At 34.6% G+C, this 9,968-nt stretch overlaps 1 protein-coding gene across 1 annotated transcript in view; it reads left to right on the top strand.

Moving 5' to 3' along the window:
- The window catches only part of LOC117117157 (ring-infected erythrocyte surface antigen-like), a 13,977-nt gene extending 4,860 nt beyond the window's left edge, over positions 1-9,117 (top strand). Inside the window, exons 3-9 of the mRNA XM_033261367.1 lie at positions 1,764-1,820; positions 3,288-3,344; positions 4,923-4,979; positions 6,451-6,507; positions 8,456-8,671; positions 8,845-8,936; positions 9,033-9,117. Coding sequence (XP_033117258.1) covers positions 1,764-1,820; positions 3,288-3,344; positions 4,923-4,979; positions 6,451-6,507; positions 8,456-8,671; positions 8,845-8,936; positions 9,033-9,117 — 621 coding nt within the window. The remainder of the gene's footprint in view (positions 1-1,763; positions 1,821-3,287; positions 3,345-4,922; positions 4,980-6,450; positions 6,508-8,455; positions 8,672-8,844; positions 8,937-9,032) is intronic.
- The last annotated feature ends 851 nt before the right edge of the window (positions 9,118-9,968 follow it).

The raw sequence follows: 9,968 nt of genomic DNA on the forward strand, positions 1-9,968 counted from the left end.
AATATATGTATAATAGACTATCTTGTTTCTCAATCTTTTCTAATGTACAGTAATAATAATTCCCCTGTATTTTGACCATCAAAATGGCTGGACATTTGACCCTCTACTAGTTTTTGATCCAGCATGGAACCAGCAGGGCCACGCCTAAGGCGGGTGGTTATATTTCCGAGAAGAATGCCGAAAATTAGTCTTTGAACTAGTCTGAATACTGTATATAACCATTGCCAATGTATTATGCAGAAGTTAAGTTCTGTGCACATTTTTCCAAGCCATTTTCAGCGCAAATTTTAGCTAGCTTTCAAGGTATCATCCACATTCCACAATGAATAAACTGGCATTTTAGTAATGCTGTAGTAGTAGTAGTAGTAGTAGGTCCTAGATAGTTCCATGGATCTAATAATTAACATGTAAATTAATGCACTTTATTTAAAATAGTGTTGTTTGTTTGTCTAATGTTTGAAATATTATTATTATAGTTTGTATGCCTAGGCCTAAACTAGGGGCCTAGGTCGTGCCAGGCAGTAGTATTCCGTATTCTCTACATACATACAGTACTGCACTAAATGCTAGGCTATGCCTACACAGGTAAGACAAGTTGGTATTAAACAAACCTATTTTTAACGCCACTATTAAGATCACCACTTCCAAGACTTCCTTATCCAAACCAGCAAACATATCTTTTTGAAAGATTCATTCTTCAAAAATGCCTTCGACTTATTTTATTATTATTATTGAATGTTTTCGCCAGTCCTAATTTTTCAATTTTCCGCTCATGACGATCATTCTCATCAGTTGGCTAATGTCGTTACCAGCTCGTTACGGTTGAGTGAATCAGCTGACTCCCTGTCTAGTGCAAATTTCCGAAATAAAAACTGGGGCAAATCGTTATTTTACACATAATTGAGACATTTTCATAAGTGAAAACCCATATAAATGAAAAGAACGGCCAAATTTACATTGGAATATCTAAAGTTTGACACGATTTTTTATGGGGTTACCGAATGCAAGCCTTTGAAAGTCGGTACATTTTAGGAAATTCCCTATCTTATAACACTAGCTCAAAATCCTGTAGCACCAGTTTTTTTTTGGGACCCAGTTCATGAGCCTCGTTTTCGAATACCGTGCTCCAAAATCGAGTGCCGTCATCATCGTTGTGGTCGCCCATCCCTCTATTTTAAATTAAAAATTAATCGTTTTAACTACCTGTAAATAATTTCATATTTATTAATTAAAGGTTCACAAAATTTTATTAATACAGACCTAAACAAATTGTAACCTGCATAAAAAACTTTCATTATAATTATAAAGAAGTTCATTACAAGAATGTCTGAATGTACTTCAGATATTATTTCACATTTTTGGTGGATTCAAGAGGGTACCCAGTTGGCCCACCTCCCCCTCCCCCCACCTCCTTGCATCTTTCAAAATTATTCTACCAATAATTGAGAAAGAAAAGAAAGTCATATTCAAATTTAAGTCTGAGAGTGGCGCTGATGATGATGATGATGATTTTCCACTATACTTTTGTGAGAATAAATTTTATTTTCTAAAGTGAAGTTGGAGTAAACAACTTATTATCTACCATTATATCATATATTCTTAGCCTTAATGACGAACCCTTTGCATTTCAGGACCAAAAGGTGATTTAACTCTGGACAGCTAAAATTAGTAAAATCATCTTTGTGTAAAATGAAATTTTAATCACAATGCTTACAGTGAAAAAAAAGTATTTCCTTAATTATATTTTCAATATTCCAAAAAAGGAGAATGATCAAGAGATTCAAGAGGGAGGAAACCCCGAAGCTTCGACAAACGTTCAGGTAAGTTCAACTTAAAACAAATACAAATGTCACTTCTTCTGTAAGTGTCCGCATCTGAGCAACTAATATTGTGTAGGTATTGGGTTTGCGCTTTAGACAATCTTCCTAGTCTTAACACTTATGCACATTCGACATTTAAGGCCTGAAGAAGAGGCTTCTGCGCTATAGTCCCTCATTAGGGATAGTAAAATGAACCCTAAACATATTATTAAATAATTTTGGGGACCAAAAATTTGGAGATCATCGATGTTGAATACCCCATATAACTACACTTTCGTGGCTTATGTGCAAGGTTTCTCTCCTTTCTCATTATTCTAATTCAAAATCTTCAAACACAGGTTTATTACTGGGAAGGGGTTGGGACAGTGTTTGAATAGACTCTCACAGGATGGGGCCTTGCTACCTTATTCACAGATACAATATTATTATTAGTATTATTTATTAGTTATGTTGTCCATAAAAAAAAAATGGTCGTAATATAAAATTATTACCTGTAATATGAAATTAACTACCTGTAAATAATTTCATATTTATTAATTAAATGTTCACAAAATTTCATTAATACAGACTTAAACAAATTGTAACCTGCATAAAAAAATTTAACTTTCATTATAATTATAAAGAAGTTCATTACAGGAATGTCTGAATGTACTTCAGATATTATTTTACATTTTTGGTGGATTCAAGAGGATACCCAGCTGGCCCACCTCTCCCCCCCCCCTCCTTGCATCTTTCGAAATTATTCTACCAATAATTGAGAAAGAAAAGAAAGTCATATTCAAATTTAAGTCTTAGAGTGGCGCTTCCGGCCATTTAGAGGTCAAACTTTTTACGTCCACTGTATATTATTGAGCTGGAAACATCTGTGTTCTACTGTACTTACGACTGCATCGTAATGATATCTGTAAAAGGTAAAGCCTACTGTTTTAAATTTCACATCTTGTAAATTACTGTATAATTCTGGAGTCCATAATGAACAATGTGGTCCGCCTAAAAAAATTGTTGTTTCTTTACCTAGTAAGGGCATTGATCTCTGCTTAAAAACAGGGGGGAGACAAATGCGAAAAAACAAACCCTGATTAAGGGGGTCACCTTGGTCCAGGCCCTAGTGAAGGTCGAGGGTGCGGAGCCCCACCAAAGTCCAAAGTTCTAGCCGTTTATAGGCCATATAACAATTATTAATTAACAAATATGATGATGATGATGATGATGATTTTCCACTATAGTTTTGTGAGAATAAATTTTATTTTCTAAAGTGAAGTTGGAGTAAACAACTTATTATCTACCATTATATCATATATTCTTAGCCTTAATGACGAACCCTTTGCATTTTAGGACCAAAAGGTGATTTAACTCTGGACAGCTAAAATTAGTAAAATCATCTTTGTGTAAAATGAAATTTTAATCACAATGCTTACAGTGAAAAAAAAGTATTTCCTTAATTATATTTTCAATATTCCAAAAAAGGAGAATGATCAAGAGATTCAAGAGGGAGGAAACCCCGAAGCTTCGACAAACGTTCAGGTAAGTTCAACTTAAAACATAGGACCAGGACTTAGCTGGCTATCTCAGGCACAGATAAGAAAGAGACAAGTTTACACACATACACTACTCACTCATATGATATTCCCTAATTTTGTATGGTATTCAAGCATCCTACAAAATGAACAATGTTTATCTATGTTTTATTAACAAATTATTTTCCTGTAGGTCTAATATCGATTCAAACACATTGATTGATGATGAAAATTAGTTTCCCATTTGAACTTCTTAGTATACGCTGCACATGTGCAATCACATGCAGTGATGATCACAACCTCATTAATTAGTATACTTACTGAGTAGGTTAGAATAGGCCTAGAATTTACGAATTTTTCGAGCTCAACATCGGAATTTAAGGTCAGAATATTGATTCAATAATTGAAATACATTCTTTTTTAAGTTTATAAACATTTAATAAAATCCACCAAAATAAATTGAAAATACAATTTTTATAATGATGAAGTTGTTTACTTTTCACAAATATGTTGAAATTTGTGAGGATTCACCCTTTAGGCCTATGCGCCCTAGATCTGCGTTGAAGAAAACATCTAAGGAGAGCAAAAAATAGTTCTAAAATTTACGCATATATCGAAAAGGAATGGATACCACATTCGAAAAATATGTCTCATGTCATGTCGTGAATTGAGACGATTTGGGCTTGCTTTGCCGTATAATCATTGTAGGCCTACTATCTATAACTCTGAAATTGTGAGTGTAAACAGCATTCAATATAGTTGGTTCGCCTTGCTACCTCCGCCACCGAGTGTAAACGAATTTGAGCCAGTGTTGGTTTATTTTTTTATTATTTATCATTCCCGAAATATCTATGGCATCACAAAGAGGGCTAGTAAAATTAAAATAAAATGAAAATAAAAGGTTCATAGTCATACACAAATTAATTTAAAAATGACGATCTGTTTTTTTCTTCTCCGTGGTAAGAAAACCCGGAAGCCCAATGTACGGAAAAAGAGTTTGGGCGATGTATATCGTCATCACCTGAGCACGTGGTAGAGGAGAAATTTCTATTATCTTATTGGCTAACATGTGATTTGGAAGCGTGGCTTCTTTGATGGACTCACCCAGGCGCGACTGCCGAACTTTGAACTTTAACTTTGTTTACGCCGTGAGTTCATGAAAATCAAACATGGAGTCTGAGAATTGGTAGACATTTTAACGAACTTTCAACAGAAAGGAACATCGAAATTAGTGCATACTATTGCAAATTAACTTCGTGTAGGTAAATAAGGTTCTTTACAGGCCTGTTGCGCTATTTATATTGGTGGTTTTTGTATTAATTTTTGTACAGCATTGATTGAAGTAGCCGGCGAAAACATTGTAGTAGCCGATCGAATGCACCGGCTCTTAAATAAACCCCTGACCATTAGATCATATATTCTTAGACTTAATGACGAACCCTTTGCATTTCAGGACCAAAAGGTGATTTAACTCTGGACAGCTAAAATTAGTAAAATCATCTTTGTGTAAAATGAAATTTTAATCACAATGCTTACAGTGAAAAAAAAGTATTTCCTTAATTATATTTTCAATATTCCAAAAAAGGAGAATGATCAAGAGATTCAAGAGGGAGGAAACCCCGAAGCTTCGACAAACGTTCAGGTAAGTTCAACTTAAAACAAATACAAATGTCACTTCTTCTGTAAGTGTCCGCATCTGAGCAACTAATATTGTGTAGGTATTGGGTTTGCGCTTTAGACAATCTTCCTAGTCTCAACACCTATGCACATTCGACATTTAAGGCCTGAAGAAGAGGCTTCTGCGCTATAGTCCCTCATTAGGGATAGTTAAATGAACCCTAAACATATTATTAAATAATTTTGGGGACCAAAAATTTGGAGATCATCGATGTTGAATACCCCATATAACTACACTTTCATGGCTTATGTGCAAGGTTTCTCTCCTTTCTCATTATTCTAATTCAAAATCTTCAAACACAGGTTTATTACTGGGAAGGGGTTGGGACAGTGTTTGAATAGACTCTCACAGGATGGGGCCTTGCAACCTTACTCACAGATACAATATTATTATTAGTATTATTTATTAGTTATGTTGTCCATAAAAAAAAAATGGTCGTAATATAAAAATATTACCTGTAATATGAAATTAACTACCTGTAAATAATTTCATATTTATTAATAAAATGTTCACAAAATTTCATTAATACAGACCTAAACAAATTGTAACCTGCATAAAAAAATTTAACTTTCATTATAATTATAAAGAAGTTCATTACAAGAATGTCTGAATGTACTTCAGATATTATTTTACATTTTTGGTGGATTCAAGAGGATACCCAGCTGGCCCACCTTTCCCCCCCCCCCTCCTTGCATCTTTCGAAATTATTCTACCAATAATTGAGAAAGAAAAGAAAGTCATATTCAAATTTAAGTCTGAGAGTGGCGCTTCCGGCCATTTAGTGGTCAAACTTTTTACTTCCACTGTATATTATTGAGCTGGAAACATCTGTGTTCTACTGTACTTACGATTGCATCGTAATGATAGCTGTAAAAGGTAAAGCCTACTGTTTTAAATTTCACATCTTGTAAATTACTGTATAATTCATGGAGTCCATAATGAAAAATGTGGTCCGCCTAAAAAAATTGTTGTTTCTTTACCTAGTAAGGGCATTGATCTCTGCTTAAAAACAGGGGGAGACAAATGCGAAAAAAACAAATCCTGATTAAGGGGGTCACCTTGGTCCAGGCCCTAGTGAAGGTCCAGGGTGCGAGCCCCACCAAAGTCCAAAGTTCTAGCCTTTTATAGGCCATATAACAATTATTAATTAACAAATATGATGATGATGATGATGATGATGATTTTCCACTATAGTTTTGTGAGAATAAATTTTATTTTCTAAAGTGAAGTTGGAGTAAACAACTTATTATCTACCATTATATCATATATTCTTAGCCTTAATGACGAACCCTTTGCATTTTAGGACCAAAAGGTGATTTAACTCTGGACAGCTAAAATTAGTAAAATCATCTTTGTGTAAAATGAAATTTTAATCACAATGCTTACGGTGAAAAAAAAGTATTTCCTTAATTATATTTTCCATATTCCGAAAAAGGAGAATGATCAAGAGATTCAAGAGGGAGGAAACCCCGAAGCTTCGACAAACGTTCAGGTAAGTTCAACTTAAAACAAATACAAATGTCACTTCTTCTGTAAGTGTCCGCATCTGAGCAACTAATATTGTGTAGGTATTGGGTTTGCGCTTTAGACAATCTTCCTAGTCTTAACACCTATGCACATTCGACATTTAAGGCCTGAAGAAGAGGCTTCTGCGCTATAGTCCCTCATAGGGATAGTTAAATGAACCCTAAACATATTATTAAATAATTTTGGGGACCAAAAATTTGGAGATCATCGATGTTGGCATAGGCATACAGGTCATTTGGTTAAAAAAAAAAACTATACCAATACAAGAAAAGTACAGAGTGCTTCTCTATTATTATTATCATCATTATGATGACAATTGTACACATTATAAATGACTGCGAGTTGTCTTGCCTTAATGGTGGCATCACAGTGCTTCACCGAGCTGAGGAACTGGCCATTAAATGGCAGAGAGACTACACAGAGATCATATCATACGATATTAAAATCATCATTATAATTATTATTATAAAAATGAAGATATAGACCCTAATAGAAGAAGTAAGATGTAATAGAAGAATTAAGATATAATAACTAAAACCATTCAAATTAGAATGGTATAAATATTTAAGGACATGATCTTTTATAATTTTTTATTCTCAATGTGCATTACCAACTTTAGCTCTGTCCATACTATTAGGTGTTTTTGATGTCTGCACTTCTAGAAACCAACAGTCATCACCATTAGTTAGAAATATCCAACTTAATGTTAATGGATCTCTCATAAAGGCCTCTAAAAATGCTTGTAACTTGGGCTTTACATTTGACTCCACACTGGATTTATGTTCTCAGGTGAGTAAGGTATGTAGTAGTGTACGTTACCATTTGCGTAACTTGTGGAGGATTCAAAGATTTGTTAATCTAGATACATGTACTTGTCATGCAGCAGTTAGAGCCCTCGTACTATCGCGAATTGACTATTGTAACTCACTTTATGGCGGTCTCTTCAAGAAAGACATGTTTTTCTCTATTTATATGGTTTTCTCGACCAACGTATCCCTACACGTACAACATGCTTCTCTTCATCTGTACATTTCATTATACCACGTCACAACAAGAGAATTGGAGGTTTTTCATTTCTTTGTCATGCTTCTAAACTTTGGAATAATCTTCCAAATCTTAGAGATATCTCAGATCCTAATCTTTTTAAACATGCACTCAAGACTTACTTGTTTGCCTAAGTCTCTTTTTGCTGCTTTTTCCTTTTGTGTTTTAATTGTTGTAATCTGTTTATTTGTCTTTGTTGTTTGTGTGACTGTACTACTGTGATGCTTCAGGTTCCTGAATAATTTCTGATTTTATGCCTACCATTGTTTTCCTGAATTATTGAGGCTTGGCTTGCGCTTCATAACCGCAAGGGAAAGGCGCAATATAAATACCCAGTACCAGTACCAGATATACCCAAATATGAGGTTGACTTGCTCAAATATGGGTATGATGTGACATCATCATGCTTTTCTTTTGTCAAGGAAAAGTTGATGGTATGGACAGAGCCTTATGAGTTTTGTGTAATTTTGTTGTTATTGGTTTAAATCAAAATTCTTTTATTGAATAAATTTTATTGTTATCTTTATGTATTTCATTTTATTTTGTCAAAGGGCCAAAATGAAAATATTTTTTAATTTTGTTGTGTTATCCTTGTTATATCTAGTTTATCTTTTTTTTGTTTCATGTGTCTGTCATTTTTGTAAGGTAAATATTTCAACATTTTGCCTCCCTATATTTTTTCTTTGTGCAGTATTTTATGGACATTTCAAATTAAACGAAATCAAATCTATTATTATTATCATCATTATATAATAGCATCATTATCATCATCATCATAATTTGCAAACACTACTTTGTTCAAAACTAGAAAACAAAGTACATAGGCCTGCATTTAATCATTGTATATATGTGGGCTTTTTGGTTGTTAGGAGAGAAGAAAGAGGAAATACCAAGGCGAACCCCAGGAGTGTCTGTACGAGATTGTTGCAAACAAACGCAGTTGTATTGATGTGGACAAGTGGGACTATTTTGCGCGTGATTGTCATATGCTTGGGATCTCAAACAGCTTTAATCACAATCGCTATATGAATTTTGCTAGAGTAATTAAGGTCGAAGGAAAATATCAGATATGCATGAGAGATAAGGTAGGACATCACTCGTGGGTAAATATATTGAGTTTTCTCACATAATCTACAAATTTTGTTACAATAGATAAGGCACAAACATTTTCATTTTGTTACAAATCTTGCTTTCTCCTTCATCACTTATTTATAACCTATATTTAATAACCAATATTTTTTGTCAATTTCATATTTAGGAGGTTGGAAATGTGATAGAGATGTTCCGCACAAGGAATAGCCTTCACCGTAATGCCTACCAACACACGGTTAACAAAGGAATTGAGAAAATGTAAGTGTCATCTACTTAAGTAAGTAATAATAGTTTTGATAATATAATAAGTGAAAGTAAATAAATACTCTAACGGCTACAACCTTGACGTGGTAGATTAGCTATGCATCCCAATGATCCAAAGAGCTATGCCGGCGGTAGCAAAGCTACTGTTAGGGATTCCCAAGCCGGATTGGTCTGAGTTTAGGCGTCAGACAAATAATAGCCAAACTGGTCCTCCAGGTTGAGGGTTGGTCAATGGGCTAATAACCCATTCTCGGAAAAAAGAAACTAGTGTATTACAGAAACCAGAAACAGAAATGCCAAAAGAAATTACCTTGGAGGCACCATGATGCCACAAGATGGTTGCATGACGCCGGTGAGTGAAAGCCGAGAGGAAGCCCACAGGCCAAGTACATCACTGGTAAATCCTAAGACAAAACTAAGGATTGGAAACTGGAATGTAAACCCTTTATCAGATGGGAAATGTTGCACAGGTTCCATATATTATGAATAAAATGGGAATCAGTATACTTGTACTGTATAAGGTTGCATATATTATAAATAAAATGGGAATCAGTACACTTGGTATAAGTGAAAGCCATTGGACAGGAAATGGACATCAGGAGAAACAATATTATACTCCGGGAAAGATAACGATATACATAGAGAAGGTGTGGCAATAATCATGTCAAAAGAAGCTACAGCATCATTGATCGACTGGACACCAATCAACGAACGGATCATTAAAGCAAGATTCTTTTCAAAACTCATCAAACTCACCGTTATTCATGTGTATGCGCCAACTGAAAATCGAGATGAAGAGGATAAAGACAAGTTTTACAGAAATCTTGAAGAAGTCATTAATAGTGCTGATAATCACTGGCAACTTTAATGCTAAATTTGGAGGGGAAAACATTGAATTCAAACAAGTAAGTACCGTGTACAATAGTGTTTTGCTGCAGTGACATCTCGCTGCTGGCGACTCGCTGCTGCTGGCGATGACCCGCTGCTGGCGAATCGATCTGCGCATGTGTATAAAATGGTATTTAT

Source organism: Anneissia japonica, unplaced genomic scaffold, assembly GCF_011630105.1.
Source record: "Anneissia japonica isolate Jap-2015-1 unplaced genomic scaffold, ASM1163010v1 scaffold287835_len3118868_cov185, whole genome shotgun sequence".
Taxonomy (NCBI): domain Eukaryota; kingdom Metazoa; phylum Echinodermata; class Crinoidea; order Comatulida; family Comatulidae; genus Anneissia; species Anneissia japonica.